Below are 17,342 nucleotides of genomic sequence, written 5' to 3' on the forward strand. Positions count from 1 at the left end.
AAGATATTAACTTGTTTTCAAAGAATATATCTTGAATATCCCTTGGCAAAAATGTTTTTATCTTTACCGACATAAATCTAACCCAAGCAATTTTGCTTCTCAGAAAACCTTTTAAAAAGTTTTTTTTTATTGAGAATTCAATATTTAGTACTGGAAACACAACGAAAATTATATTATAAAAAATTGTGCAGCATTGTCTGATATTATCGGATTGCTACCGATTTTATATTTTACTGGTATTTTATATTCAAAACAGCAGAATGGCAAATGTACTTTTCATAATGTTTTCATTAGACTAGATCGGAGTTTCATTTCGATGAGGGTATATGAATAATAATGCACAGTGTAATATATCATATTATTATTATCATTATTTGGAAAATGTGTTGTGTTCTACAGCATACACAGCAGATGGCGCTCACACTAAACCTAATGCATGATGAGATCTGATCCTGTGAATGTAGCTACACATCTATGACAGCTTTAATTATGCTTAAAAATGTTATCTTATCATGGCATTCTTCAAACTTTCATTCTTTCTTTCTTTCTTTCTTTCTTTCTTTCTTTCTTTCTTTCTTTCTTTTCTTTTCTTTCTTTCTTTCTTTCTTTCAGAATTATAAACCTACTTTCATTCCCTACACCATACGGTTTATTTTCACAATATTGTATCAAAATATTTTAATGGAATTTTATTTCACACGGTTCACTGAAATATGTAATTGATGTTACATTAAACATTGTATTTAAAAAAAGAATAATTTAATGGTAGGCCCTTATTTATTGATTTTAGTCTGATCAGTGGTGTATGCTTTATGATGCTATTGGCAGCATTGTGTTACAACCCTCGCTTCATTCGTGAAACAAAATTAAATAATAAAACAAAGAAGAACAGACAAGTTGTACTTTATGAATAATACCTCAGCTTTTAGGGGCGAAGTTGGAAAGTCTTTTTGATCATTACCCTCATAACATACAGTAGTGTAAGATGAACCTATTTGTTCTAAATGCTAGTTGTTCTACCTATAGACTACTTATTGTCATTATACAGTAATTTAACCTAGGCCTACTAAAAAAATACACTAACTATGTCAAATATTCCTAAATTATTTGCGCTGCACGCGCTATTGAAGCATTGCGATAGGGTCTTTATATTGAAACACACAGCCTGCCTCGTCTGAGGCAGCGCTTTTCATTGGATAACCAATCAGATGCTTTAGGTGAGTTTTGGAAGCTGAAGCATCAGTACAAAGGTCAGCGCGCGCGAGCTTCTGCAGATCAGTCAGCGAGATCGTTCGGGCGCGCGGTCGATGGATCATTGGTTTCTCAAGCCTTCATGAAAGCCAGAGATATGAGCAGAGAAATAGAGGGGCACAATTCAGACCAAACAAACTGCAAATGTAAATCGCCCACTCTGTTGTCCTCATACTGCATTGATAGTATTCTAGGTAGGAAAAGTCCCTTCAAAGGAGAGCGCGTCTCGGCACCCGAGGGTGAGTTCCTGCAGCGTTAATTAATTGATTATTTAGTGATAAAGGAGCTGCTTTTGGTGTGTGTGTGTGTGTGTGTGTGTGTGTGTGTGTGTGTGTGTGTGTTGTGAAACTGTTAATTTCATTTGGTAAATTGATGTAGCCACCCTGTTAACCATCATTTATCAAAACGTTTTTTGCTGACAGCATCACCAGACAGTTTGTGGCCCCTGCAAATGCACCTGCCGCCTAAGCTCCGTCGCCCCTTCGCCCCGTTGGGCAGGATGACTGACTCCTCAAGAGAAATTCACACAGACAACAGTGAGACATCGGGATCACGCCTGTTGTACAAATCGTGTGAAAACGAAAAACTAGAGGCCCCTCTAGAAAGCAGTCATACTAGACCCTATCAGGACAGTACGTTTCATAAGTCCTGCAAAAGCACCTCGAGTCCCACGCAAAGATCGGAAGATCAAGAGACAGACAACGAAAAGGGAAACAGGGAAACATACTTGAAGAACAGCGAGGAAACGACTTTATCAGCGGGAAGTGACACGGAAGATGGGATGTTTAAACGAAAACAGAGGAGATACAGGACCACATTTAGCAGTTCTCAGCTTGATGAGTTAGAAAGAGCTTTCCAAAAGACACACTACCCTGATGTATTCACAAGGTAACGATTATTAACATGTAGAACATGTGTAAAGCCTTACAGTTGTCAGTTTGTTGCTTAAATAGTTTTTGCATTAAGCATGTGTTTGCTTGCAGTGGTCGGAATGGTGCCATTATTATCAGTCACGTGTTTATTAGTAGAATTTAAAAAAGATCTCCTCTAAATCATTTCCAAAATACACAACCAATCTCCTTTCTTGCTAAACATTTTTAATACAGCTTAAATCATTTTTGCATTTATACTAGGCTTTAACTATTTTTCATTTACAAATTCTTCATGTCGCTGCTTTTAAACGTTAATGACTGTAAAGCTAAAGTGGAAATATATTTGCTCACCATTCGATATTCAATCATTAGACTTTTTTGTAAGCGAATGAATAAATGACTTTTTATATTTGTCAAAATCAGTGAAAAATGTGATTGTATACCTATCTTTTTTTCTTTTAATTTAAGGGAGGAGTTAGCGATGAGACTAGATCTTACAGAAGCGCGAGTGCAAGTAAGTTTTGTGACTTTCTTCAAGTCACATTCTTGTCAACATTCACTGTTTCACTGTGCACGTCATAAAACACTACAACAAGAATAGAAACATGAACAAAATGACAGCAATGGAATCTTAAACCTGTTTTAAAGGTCACTATATTGTCCAACTCCAAATAAATTGGCTGCAATAACAGACTTGTTGACAGATTTCCTGCCGACATTAACATTAAGCTGATTACAATGTGCCAACAGACGGTCTTAAGACGCATGATGATAAGTAAACTGTTCTTAATAATGTTATAGGCGACTTTGAGTTGACAACGCATTGTTTCAAATTACTAGAAAATACCGTATTACGTAAGAAGTTACGTAATAATTAAAGGAAATGATGGAAGAAGCCCAAAATAGAAAAAAAAAATTGAGACTCGATTCTTTTTTTTTTTTTTAGATAATTTGGTCCCTTTTGTATGTTACATGAAACAAATGTAGTACCATTTTTTTTACTCATTTATTATTGCCAGTGTATGGTCATCATTTACAGTAACAACCCCTGTATTAAAGCTATTTTCAGTCATGTTTTTCCAATAATAAGAGATTCACCCCTAATCCCTAACTTATGCAAATGTAACATATGGTCTGTTTAACATTTGTTGAAGGATTTATAGCCTATAATATAAACCATATGCCTTATCTATTAAACATAGGGTTTAACTTATTCAGCACCATCTTTACCATATTTCCAAAAAGTGTCACTTAACAAAAAACTCCAGAAATCACGAGTTTTAGAAAATTGGAAGTTATAGGAGCTTACAGATTTATACAGTGCATGCCATTGAAGAGACTGTAAGTCTATCTGTTTTCATTTCTGTCAAATATAGCGTTACTGTAAGGTACCTTTGATGCTGTGCTTTCCAAGTGTGATAAGATTTGACAAGTCTTTCACATGTTTTTAGATCCTCCAGTAAAAAAAATAATTATTACGTTGCCATGCTTGATGACACATTAACAACATGCTGAAAACTGATTGGCTTGAATGGTTAACTCTGATAATAATTGGTAATGAATCTGTTTTGCATTTTTTGGTTGGACAGAAGCAGATGAACTTGTGTCATTTGAATATCCATGTTGATTGGTCAGTCACTGACCGTCAGTGTATTATCGTAAGGGAGTGGCAAAAAACCCAGCAGACTGGTTGCATTAGGTGTAAACAATAAATTAAAGACAAACTGAGCCCCTAGTGTCCCTGCTGGTGGGGTGTAACGGTGTCCATACATCCTCTTTATCGGACCTTAAAAAAAGAATTGGGCCGGGATTTCTAAATTTGCGAAAAAGTCCGGAATAGTATTATGATCTGGTCTAATACTTCATTGTGTGTGTTCGCGCATATTTGCGTTGCTTTAACCCCTCTTTGTAAGTCCCGCCTTCTCGCACACCAATTGGTTGATTATAAGTGGCTTGCATCAACTATTGGCCAAATTCCTGCCTGTCAATCTCTCCGGGAACGCACAAAGCTCTATTGTGTTCGGCATTAAACAGTTGCTTGACAGTAGCAGCAAATGACAGCTGAGTGGAAACAATGCCCAAACGAAAGTGCAAATTTCCCTCTAGATTTGCACAAAAAATTCCCAAGCTTTCGTCCAGGTCGAGATCCGTGGGAAGCAAAATGTAAAGTTGGCACTTATGTGTCAGTTGCTAATAAAGGTGCAAGTGATTTAGAAGCAAACATTAGCTCTGCGAATCATAAAGGGTCAGTAAAAGGTGAAAGTTCATCAGGTGAATTAACTTTTTGTGACCATGTAAAATTGTTATCACATTGCTTCATTTTCCATGGCCCTTCGAAATAATAGTAGGCTAATATAGTAAATGACACTCATGGCATCAAATACTTTATTTTAGTACATACAAAGACATTCAAATGAATGTTAGACATTTTTATTTATTTAAATATATATAGGGTGTCTTTTTCACTGTATTGAAGTTTGCATTCAAACACTGTTTTGAACCCTATTATTTAAAGCTGACAAAGCCATTGTTTTTCCGTAAAGGTCTGGTTCCAGAACCGACGTGCAAAATGGAGGAAAAGGGAAAAGTCAGGGGTCTCATCACACTCTCTTGGCCTTCACTATCCTGGAAGCCCTCCTGCTGCACAATCCTTGTGTCATTACCTGGGTGGGAATCCTTTTATCCCCAACCCACATCCAGCTATTGATTCTGCTTGGCCTGCGCCCCTAAAAAGACTGGCTCAACAACCCCCAAGCTCAGCCTCCCCTCACAGCTTCAGTGCTCTTTTAGGGGCAGCCATGTTTAGACATCCCGCTTTCATCAACCACACTTTTGGAAGGTAAACCCTTATAGAGAGTTTTGCATAATAGTCATTCTACAGTGTTATTCCAACAAATGCATTATTTGTGACAATGGCATCAGTTGTAAACTAGTATTAACCAGATATTTAAAGGCATATTTCACTTAAAAATTTAAATGTACAGTAGTTATAATTTACTCACCCTCATGTCATTTCAAACCATGACTGTCTTTTCTTCATGGAACACAAAGATGTTAGGCAGGATCTTAGCCTCAGTCACCATTCCATTTCGCTGCATCTTTTTTCTATACACTGAAAGTGAATGGTGACTGAGGCTGTCAGAACATAACAGAATGCCTTTTGTGTTCCTTGAAAGAAAAAAGTGTCACGTGTTTGGACCAACATGAAGGTGAGTAAATAATGACAGAATTTTCATTTTTGTGTGAACCCTCACTTTAAGTTATTAAGTTATCAATGTGACGTCATTAAAAGTATGGCTAAAATTGTCTGTTTCTCTGTCTCATCAGACTGTTTACAAGCTTAGGTCCAATGGCACTGCAAAGGATACCCCATCCTGCCATCGAGGGTCCAATTCAACCACGCTCCCACCTCATCAATAGCCTTCCCTCCTCTTCCTCACCCTTAATACCTTCCATCCCCATTGTTGACCTCCGTGCTTCCAGCATAGCAGCACTGCGTTTCAAAGCAAAGGAGCATTCTGCTCAGCTGACTCACATCACAGCTGCTGAAATGGCTGGAAAAGATGAGTGCTAAGTCACACTCCTTGCTTGAGAGATGGAAAAAGACCAAAGTCCAGCAGAAGCACTGATATAAAGAGTTATTATTAATAGATGCATTAATAGACACATGTATTCTTCAGTCTCTGGAAGTTTAAATGTAGCATAAAAATTATTATTATTTTATTGTATTTTTTATTATGAAGTGCTGAATGTGTTTTCCCAATGGTTGTTGAATGATCCATTAAGATATCTTCATCCTTTTTTGTTGTTGTTGTAATTTTTAATGCAATGCACATTGTAATATTGGTATTTATCTGTTGTTGACAACAAAATTAAAGCAGACATATTTGAGCAAATAGACACAAATATAGCTTTTTGTTTTTTCAATATTTCTGTATTGAGCAGATAAAGGGTTGTATACTTTCTCATGATACATATTAAGATTTTTGGGGAAATAATTGTGATAACTTTGTCATGCTTTTCAATGAGCATTATTTATGTTTTATTAAGCCTATGAGCCATCATACTTCAGGGAAATAAATAACTGTATGCTTTTCTTGATAAATCAGTCAGTGAAAATATTAAGCTAATGTGAAAGAAAAATAAACTTAAATGAAAATGCTTCGAAATGTGTTTTCTTTGTAGCTTCCACACTAAAAAAATAAATAAATAACAATATAGCCTATTTTATAGATGTGTGCATTTCAATTACTTTAGAAAATGAAATCAAACAAAATTGTGTGATTTTTTTAAATAAATTAATCAAACTTAAATATTTAGTTTTTTTGTTCGTTTGTTTTGTTGTTAAGCTTAACCTTAAGGATTTGTTTATGGAATTGAAATCTTATTTGAAAGTTTTACGCATTTAATAATCAGCGATTATTCTCATAAAATTACATCCATAATAAACAAAATGAACATCATAAATTGGTCAAGCGAATTATATACACAATAGAAAGCACAGTAAAATAAACAGTCCATTTTTATCATTTTTAACGACGTCACCTTATTTCGGGAACGAACTAACTTTATTCATCACATTTTAAACAAGATAGTCGTCGTTTTGCTGTCATGGGAATTGCTGTGGAGAAATGTAGAGCTTTAACATCTCCATAGGTGTCCATGTAATCTTGGCATTAATGCCCAATACTTGTTTTCACCATTCATCCAAATTAAGAGGCTTACCTCAGCTTCCTGCTTTGCTTCTTTTTTTTTGTCTTGTCAAAGGCTGGAAATCGAGTTGTTAAATCTATGCCACTTTGTAAACTGGTTTAACTCATTCAGTGGTGAATACGGTGATTTGTTATCTGATCGCTCGAAGAACAGCATTAGTGCCATGCGGTTGGACCTGTGAACTATGGGTACCATCTTTGACCTAACATTGAAAGCAATGAATAATATTCAAAATAATGCCCTACTTAAAATCTTAAACACTATTCAGAAAGCCTTGTTCAGAGGTCTGTTCATAATGACGCAGGGCTTAACATGTTAAAAATTGAATGGTCAATTTAAACTACTGATTACCAACCGCGGATTAAGAGAATTTCTATGCGGAAAGAGACTGAACATTTTCAGGGCTTGCTTTTGTGGCTATATGGTGACTTGTTGAGGAGTAGGACGATTATAGCAAGTATTACTATCAAATGTCTTTTAAGCAATAGCTCAAACAATAGTTGATAAAGTGTGAGTTCTATCTATCTATCTATCTATCTATCTATCTATCTATCTATCTATCTATCTATCTATCTATCTATCTATCTATCTATCTATCTATCTATCTATCTATCTATCTATCTATCTATCTATCTATCCATCCATCCATCCATCCATCCATCCATCCATCCATCCATTGTGTATTATGTAATCCCTTAAGTAGCTATTTCTACCTGATTTAACCCTTATTTTTGTTTGAGTAATAATGTATTCAGCTTGATTCAGTGGTGGCAAATTTTTTTTTTTACTTGACTTATATATATATATATATATATATATATATATATATATATATATATATATATATATATATACACTCACCTAAAGGATTATTAGGAACACCATACTAATACTGTGTTTGACCCCCTTTCGCCTTCAGAACTGCCTTAATTCTACGTGGCATTGATTCAACAAGGTGCTGAAAGCATTCTTTAGAAATGTTGGCCCATATTGATAGGATAGCATCTTGCAGTTGATGGAGATTTGTGGGATGCACATCCAGGGCACAAAGCTCCCGTTCCACCACATCCCAAAGATGCTCTATTGGGTTGAGATCTGGTGACTGTGGGGGCCATTTTAGTACAGTGTACTCATTGTCATGTTCAAGAAACCAATTTGAAATGATTTGAGCTTTGTGACATGGTGCATTATCCTGCTGGAAGTAGCCATCAGAGGATGGGTACATGGTGGCCATAAAGGGATGGACATGGTCAGAAACAATGCTCAGGTAGGCCGTGGCATTTAAACGATGCCCAATTGGCACTAAGGGGCCTAAAGTGTGCCAAGAAAACATCCCCCACACCATTACACCACCACCACCAGCCTGCACAGTGGTAACAAGGCATGATGGATCCATGTTTTCATTCTGTTTACGCCAAATGCTGACTCTACCATCTGAATATCTCAACAGAAATCGAGACTCATCAGACCAGGCAACATTTTTCCAGTCTTCAACCGTCCAATTTTGGTGAGCTCTTGCAAATTGTAGCCTCTTTTTCCTATTTGTAGTGGAGATGAGTGGTACCCGGTGGGGTCTTCTGCTGTTGTAGCCCATCCGCCTCAAGGTTGTGCGTGTTGTGGCTTCACAAATGCTTTGCTGCATACCTCGGTTGTAACGAGTGGTTATTTCAGGCAAAGCTGCTCTTCTATCAGCTTGAATCAGTTGGCCCATTCTCCTCTGACCTCTAGCATCAACAAGGCATTTTCGCCCACAGGACTGCCGCATACTGGATGTTTTTCCCTTTTCACACCATTCTTTGTAAACCCTAGAAATGGTTGTGCGTGAAAATCCCAGTAACTGAACAGATTGTGAAATACTCAGACCGGCCCGTCTGGCGCAACAACCATGCCAAGCTCAAAATTGCTTAAATCACCTTTTTTTCCCATTCTGACATTCAGTTTGGAGTTCAGGAGATTGTCTTGACCAGGACCACACCCCTAAATGCATTGAAGCAACTGCCATGTGATTGGTTGATTAGATAATTGCATTAATGAGAAATTGAACAGGTGTTCCTAATAATCCTTTAGGTGAGTATACATATCTGTAATAAGCAGAAAAATTAATTCATTAATGTAATAGATTTTAATAAAAACAATCCGTTTTTACTAATAACACAGAAATGATTGAATTGTTCTTGTATATATTGAATACATAATTCAAACAGTGCAGTTTGGAAAAAGTATGTGAACCCCTTGGATATTCACGAGAAGCATCTGTTGATGTGGATCTTGCCTCACAAAAAAGAGATCCCAGAAGAAAGGGTTACAAAGTTATTTAGAAGAGCTTAGATATTCATCTGTCCACAGCACAAATTGCCTATAAATGGAGACGATTTAGTACTGTGGCTACTCTCCCTAGAAGTGGCCGTCCAGCAAAGATGACTCAAAGGGCACACAGGAATGCTCGATTAGGAAAAAGATCCCTAGTGTGTACGCTGAAGACTTGAAGGAATCATTGGTACTGTTTAACATCTCTGTTCAAGAGACTATACAGAAAACATTAAAGACATAGCAGGACAAGGAAGCCGCTTCCTTCCAAAACAAAAAACAAACAAAAACTAATAACATTGCTGTGTGCCTGAAGTTTGCCAATGACCATCTTGACACTCCATAGCACTACTGAGAAAAAGTTTTTTGGACTGATGAAACTAGGTTGAATTGTTTGGGAAGAACATGCAGCATTACGTATGATGCAAAAAATGCTGTGAAATGACCTTAAGAGAGCCGTTCACACCAGACATCCTAAGAACATGGCTGAGCTGAAGCAGTTCTGTAAGGAAGAATGGTTCAAATTTCCTTCTGTACGTTGTGCAGGTCTAATCCAGAGTTACCAGCAGAATTGACCGGTTATTAAATCCAAAGGTTCACTTACTTTTTCCACAGCACTGTGAATGTTTAATGAGAAGTGTTCAATAGAGACATGAACGATTAGAATTGTTTGTGTTGTTAGCTTAAACACGTTGTGTTTGTCTGTACTGTGACTTTGATGAAGATGAGATTTTACATTTTATGACGAGTTCAACTAGTTCATTCCAAAGGGTTCACATACTTTTTCTTGCCACTGTAAATGTTCTAGAGGATTATAATTTTTTTCATGATTACACCAATCATTATTTAAAGTCAACTTTTAAAAAAAAAAAAGATTTACACATTTAAATTTCATGACTACATTTCATCAAATGTAATTGAGTAATCTTTGGGAGGAAAAAAAAAGAAAAAAAACATAAATTGAAAACTTATTAAAAATTAAAAATGTAAACTACAGTTTCATACATTTTATTTTGTTAAAAGATTACACAATTCAATTTGATGGAAATTTGTTATGAAATTGAAATGCGTAAATCTTTTTTTAAAAGCTAATATATATTCATAAGTGCAGATTTGAAAAGCTTCCACAAGTGCAAAGAAAAACAGAGAGAGAAACAGCATTCTAAGAGAAACAACTGATAGCAAAACATTCTAACCTGACAGGCAAAACCTTATATTGGTTGAGAAGTAAAACAACATAATAGTAGAGTAAGAGTGAAGGTTTGACAGCTTGAACAGATTGTATAAATATGCAAGTAAAGAATGTAATATATGGAACGAACATTATCTGACTGCAATTCAAATGGCCTGAAATATCACAATTCTAAACATGAGGTATTGCCTTCCAGAACATGCATAGGCTACTAGTTTTATTTTATGATGTTATGTCTAAAATGTGACTGAAGAGTTGTTTCTCTGATTTCCTTTTCGCTTTTGATTGTCTTCTCATTCCCCACCTCCCTTAATGGCTTGTTAGACGTACTACTCCTCCATTACCGCTTTACCACATCTGCTGAACTGACCCCTTGGCTGTCTTTTGAAAATCTTTAACCCCACAGCCCTGTTTCTCTCAGCAGAAAGTGCTGCATGTAAATTTCTCCCCAATCACAGCAATAGCAGGTATCTCCACTGGCTCCACCATGAAGGGGAGCAATCAGGGATAATTGAGTGCCTTTCAGAGGGAGCCTGGAACATTCACTCCCATTCAACACCCGTCTATTCAGCACATAATCACTCTTTAAACACACCCAATTTTATGGGGAGCAAAGTCCTGTTATAATTTTGCTTAAGTGTATTCGGAAATCATACCCCCTTTGAGCCGAGATAATTGAAATCAAATCCTTTTCATGGCTACTGACATTTTTATGCTGCCAATCCAGTGTAATTAATTGTTGAAAATTGAGCCTGAATATGGCTAAATAGAAGGCTATTATGTTTTGAAAGAGGTGAAATGATCTACCACGCAGCCTTGGGATGTCAACCTGAACTTCGGTTAAATGTCTATGTTTCTCACGCTGTTTACTTTGTAAAGATTAACATCAATCAACTAATAGCATAAGTTTTACTTGGAGGATAGGACCTTTTTCATTATTCGCTCTTGATCTCTTCCTCTGTGTAAGGTACATGGTTTATTGCCATACATGTGCTGTTCAGTGCATTTGAGCTAAGGTCTGTCACAAATGGTAGAATTAATTTGCTTGCAACTTTATTTATGATTATTTTAAGATGTAAAGAAATACAGTCAAAGTAAATACATCACTCATTCTATCTAGATAGGATTCTAGATGAGTGAAATCCTTCACAGAAAAATGCTCTTGGCTGCAACTGGTACCATAAGAATAAAATGCCAAATTGTAAAGAAACTTATCTTAACAGCTCAGGACTCATGAACCTAAAAAATATTTTAAATTACTGTTTGATTCTTTACACTAATTCTTTTTTAATTTTTTTTATCAACCACAAGTATGATTGTGTGTTATGGAGTGGTGGTGGTGTAGTGGGCTAAAGCACTAAACTGTTAATCAGAAGGTCGCTGGTTCGATCCCCAGAGCCACCACCATTGTGACCTTGAGCAAGGCACTTAACTCCAGGTTGCTCCGGGGGGACTGTCCCTGTAATAAATGCTCTGTAAGTCTCTTTGGATAAAAGCGTCTGCCAAATGCATAAATGTAAATGTGTTAGGGTGTTGTTTTCAACTGACATGTCAACGTTTTATGCATTTACACTTTGATAGATGTCTAAAGTCTGATTAATTCTACTCTTCTTGTACCATTCCCCCATAAAGAAAATGGGTTTCTTTTATTCTGGATTCATTTGTTTTCGATTTGTCAAAATCTCTGTGGGTTTTCCATATTGCTGTTTTACATTCTGATTGCTTTAAAGGTGAATTCTCAATTCTATCATTCCACCATTTGGTCATTTACTTGTGTTCTCAAGCTGTCTCTCATTCTCTCAGTGGTGCTTCACGGGTCATTTGAATGCTGATATGACTCCTGCTGTCTTGAGACTATTGGGCAGTTGATAGCAAGCGGAGCAAAGCAAATTCATATTTCATCATAACATCTATTGCTGTTTGAGCTTAAAAAACAAATGTCACATTGCTCTCAAGGTGATTATGGATGGATGGCTGCTTCTGATTCTCAAGTTGTCAAATGTTGAATTCTGTTGAATGTCCTCCAACAAGTTACACCTGATAAGCTCATTGGTGTCATTCATCCAGCCTGTGGATGACAAAGTAATAATGAATTTGGATCAATACAAGGTGACTGAGAAATAAAAATAAAAGATTCAGATAACTCTTAAAAGATTAGTTCACTCAAACAAAGTTCCACACAAAGAAACTATATATATACATATATATATATATATATATATATATACACACACACACATTTATTAGGGATGTCGATTTAAAGTGTTAATTCAGTGCGATTAATTTTATAAAAAATAACGCAATTAATCTCAATGCCCCCAGACTGTAATATGGAAGATTCCTGAGAAATACAAGCTTGTAGTACCACCTGTTTACTCTAGAGGGCAGTAAGTGAAACTTCAGCTGTATGAGCAACGCGCAGTTTATACAGTGAAGAAAACAACCATCCAGCAGACAGAACAACACAAACATGTGTTACGTTCTTGCGTTCGAAGCACTTGGAGCGCAAATCCGAACAAAGAGATCTCAAGATGTGTTCTAAGTATTAAACTATTAACTTGACCCAGTGACCTAAAAATTTATGTTTATGACGCAACGCACCCGAGACGCTACACAAGTATGTCTGACGCAGGTGTACATTGACGAGTCCTTAAACAAGCCCTCATAATAAATCTACAACTGATTGACAAATTCACTTGTGAATTGATTGACTTATGATCAATAATATGGTAGTAAACAATACATTGTATTCTAAAGCCGCTTTTTGTATTGTTTTATCAATGATTAACTATTCTGCCACAAGAATGTAATGCATTTTAATTATCTGATATATATATATATATATATATATATATATATATATATATATATATATATATATATATATATATTAGGGCTGTTACGCTTTAATTCAGTGCGATTAATTTGACAAAAAATAACGCGTTAAAAAAATTTACTCAATTAATCACACTGCCCACGGACCATAATAAGGAAGATTCCTGAGAAATGCAATCTTGTAATACCACCTGTTTACTCCAGAGGGCAGTAAGTGAAATTTCAGCTGTATGAGCAACATGCAGTTTATACAGTGAAGAAAACACTTCAGTAGGCAGAACAACACAAACATGCGTTACGTTCTTGCGTTCAAAACACTTGAAGGAGCGCAAATGCAATCTAAAGGATCTCAAGGTGTGTTTAAAGATTGAGTATTAAACTATATTTAAGTTGACACAGTGACCTAAACATTTTATGTTTATGAAGCAACACACCCGAGATGTCTGATGCAGGTATACATTGACGGGCCCTTAAACAAGCCCTCATAATAAATCTCCAACTGATTGACAAATTCACTTGTGTAATGGATTGCTGTGAACTGTATGCCAATGATTGACTTATGATCAATAATATGGTAGTAAACAATACATTGTATTCTAAAGCCACTTTTTGTATGGCCTTATCAATGATTAACTCTTCTGCAACAGGAATTAATTAATCGGGACACCATATAATTAATTAGATGACATTTTTGTATCAATTCACAGCCCTAATATATATATTTAAGAATACCATGGCAACTAATTTCTTAATGAAAGTGAATTAGGACTGGGGCGGTGAAGACTGAACAAATTTGGAGTGGGTTTTACTTAAAAAAAAAAAAGAACCCAGGGAACAATTTCCACCCCAGATAATTTTCAAGTAAAGGCTACAAATAATAACCGATTTTATAAGGTTACTGATATGACTGGAGTCTTCATCTCAAGTAGTCATGAATTTAGATTTATGTTTCAAAATTACAATTAATTTCTATTGAAGTTTTAAATAAGAAACAATTACTGAGTGCACCTTTAGGCAGTGTAGCATTGAATTAAGCAAAGCTTTTAAAAGTGTACTAGCATTTCAATGCTTATTTAACATATTTAGTCATGCACCACATTACACATGGAAGCCTTCTACATATAGCTTAATGCATGTTTATAGTGTATTGGAAAACCTCACCTAGCTTTAACAGCAATAGAAACATTACACAGGGCTGCGCATGTAGACCTCTAAACTTGGTGCACAAAATTTGTTTTTCAACAGACTTCAGGATTGGCACATGATGACCCATTGTAAAGATTACTATAAATCATAAATCATATTTCCTTAAATTTAGCTAGAGCATTCATTTGTACATGTTTGAACTTAGAAGAAATGTCACATTTACTTAATATTTTCAAGTTCACTCTTAACTTATTCAATGTCGAATGTGCTTATCTTTTTTGCTCTATTTACTTCACCCGCTATAATAACTTCCAAAAAGCAACATAAAGGTTTCATAGAAGTGCTCCGTACGACTTTCAATATATTCAATAGCTTTATGTCTGAAATTTAAGACATAAACTTAAATAATTTTAACCAAATTATACAGTATGGTTTAGAATTACACGAGGGTTAGTAAACAATGACAAACTTTTCATATTTGAACTGTTCTTTTAACAAATTATTTTGTTACTTTATTACTCTGGTCCTCAAAGCTGAAAGACTTTGTTTTTTAAGAGTTTTAGTGTTAACTCTTCTTCTTGATTTAGCATTTTACAGGCTAGGAGCCCTTACCTCATCCCCTTTATGCAGTTGTTTCACAAAGAGAACAACTCTGTCTCTTTCTCACCCTCTCCTCTCTTTCTCCTCCAGAATCACACTCCTTCCTGTGTCAGTTTCCATTGTAACAAATTACACCATAGCTCTGATATGAAGTCATTGTAAAAGTGATTGCTAGCCTTTGAAAATCAGTGATAGCAAGTCAATCAGCAGCAGCACTCAAAAGGTCTGTAGTGTGATTACCTGAGAGTGTGGAGTGTACCGGGTTAGGGGTTCGCTGCTCTGGCAGGGTTAGTTAATATGTCTCTTAGAGGCCTTTTCTGACTGTCAATGAGAAACTGACAGAAATGACAGAAAAATGCTCACTCATTTAGGATATTTAGGATAGAGCACAACATTGCTTAGTTGTTGACAATCATCCTAGGGAGTGTAACATTTTGATTACACATGGTGATGGTGCATACATTTTCTCTTTGGATTACCATACATGAAGAAATTCTGGCTTTTGAGATAAATACTTGCACCGTTGGAGCTGGTTAAGGGGCAGACCTATAATTTTTTACGAGCGATTTAATTGTGTTCATTCAGATTAAGTCATTTTCATTGAGCCAACATAATTAAGTTATATTAGGTCAAATCAATGTACTATAGTAGTTTAAACTCAACTTCATTCAGTTAATCAAATTCAATTGTATAAAGTTTTATTTAATTTTCTTATGTTGGTCCAATTTAATTTATTGTATTATTCAGAAGTACAAGCAAGTAGAAGGACAGTGAAACATTTGCACTGTCAATTTAATAGCAACTGCTTTTAGAATTGAATATTGATGAACACATTTATGAATTTTTGGGACACAACTGGTATCCCAGTTATTTCAATCACCTTTGACATTTCATAACAACTCACATATTGTTAACAACTTCTGTATTATTATAATTTGTAGTAAATTAACTGGCACCTTAGAGGTACAATGTTAGTTCATGTGTATTTCACAAAATTATTGTAATCCGATTTTTGCTTCTCTCTTGAGCTCTTGTTACGTCTCTCACCCAGAATGTGGGTGAGAGATCCAATATCATTTTTAACAGAGCCACCCTTCAGTAACAGTCAGTAAGAAGATGTTTTTGCAGCTTAATTTCAATAAACATTCTCTTTAGATTGGGAAGAAAATTTTACATTTTGAAAGTTACATTACTACTTTATTTTAAAAGATCATTAAAAGAGACTGAAGGAGATGAAGAGAAAATTGGGGATGGAAGAGAATGAAAAAATCAATTCCACTAGGTGAAGGCTCAAAGGCAGGATTGGAGGCCTACTACTGCATAATTACACCTCCCAATGGCAGATGTGATGAATACATCCAGCCCGGCAGTGCTATCAAAATTATCAAACCAAACTCTGCCAAATGAATATTCCCTCTTTTATTGTTTGCTCAATTCTAATTACGTCTAATTTTCAGTTTGAGCACTTAAAGTGAGGATTGGCCTACATCCGTATATTTCCTTCAAGTGTTTCCATGTGTTTAAGCATCATAATTTGGCTGACCACATTTATGCAGCCAAGAACACAGTGCCCATATCCCCATCAGATCTGTAGGTAGCATTTATGTGCCATTGACAAATCAAAATTTGGTAATATTCATAAAACATATAAACCTGATTGTCATAAATAAAGTAAGTAATCTAATTAAGTCCACTGGTATGCATGTATAAAACAGCATTCATTTTGGGTCATGTAAAAAACTGATTAGGAATATCCACCATACCTAACATTTCATTTAAAACTGCCTGTCCAAACAAAGGAAATCAGGGTGATATTAGATACTCACAGCTGGAGTAATAGCCCTGTGGTGCATGCAAATATATTTTTCAGAATAAAGACTTTGTGGGTTGAGAATATTCAAGTTAGACCAGTCTGTCCAAGCAACATGACTGAAACACTGAGATTTTCCTAGAGAGACAGACAACACATCCTTTCTAGCAGTACTCCCACTAACTGTGTCATTCAAATGGAATTGTTACTCCTTTCCTAACCACTGCTACCCAGCTGGTGCCCATGGGCAATTAGCCCAGTAAGCATAATTGCAGTAATTTGTTAAGCGCTATGGCAACCTCCATTTAGGCCAGAGGTAAATATATGTTTCCAAGTGTGCAATAGTTATGTCTGTTTAAGCATGGCTTGGCACTTGTGAATTTGCACAATCAAATGTAAATTTGCTTTAGTCCTTCAACAGAGAACCTCTAATAAGATGTCCAGTACTGTTAATGCCAGTGTTGATTAATGAGAGTCTTATGTTTAGACTTCAAACATACTAACTGTCACCATGCAAACTTTACCAGTGTTATGAAGATTACATTTGTTCTCTGTTCAAACAAAAGCGGTGATTCTGAGAGAGAAACCACTTTTCTTAGTCTTACAGATTGGATGG

The 17,342-nt window shown here is 35.8% G+C and overlaps 1 protein-coding gene across 1 annotated transcript; it reads left to right on the forward strand.

Annotated features, from left to right (window-relative positions):
• The first annotated feature begins 1,348 nt into the window (after positions 1-1,348).
• On the forward strand, positions 1,349-5,697 carry arxb (aristaless related homeobox b). Its single transcript, XM_052104904.1, has 5 exons — positions 1,349-1,472; positions 1,674-2,139; positions 2,592-2,637; positions 4,667-4,962; positions 5,451-5,697. Exons 1-5 carry the CDS (start codon positions 1,349-1,351, stop codon positions 5,695-5,697), a joined length of 1,179 nt encoding a protein of 392 aa, XP_051960864.1.
• The last annotated feature ends 11,645 nt before the right edge of the window (positions 5,698-17,342 follow it).

The sequence above is a fragment of the Xyrauchen texanus genome, chromosome 34 (assembly GCF_025860055.1).
Source record: "Xyrauchen texanus isolate HMW12.3.18 chromosome 34, RBS_HiC_50CHRs, whole genome shotgun sequence".
NCBI lineage: Eukaryota > Metazoa > Chordata > Actinopteri > Cypriniformes > Catostomidae > Xyrauchen > Xyrauchen texanus.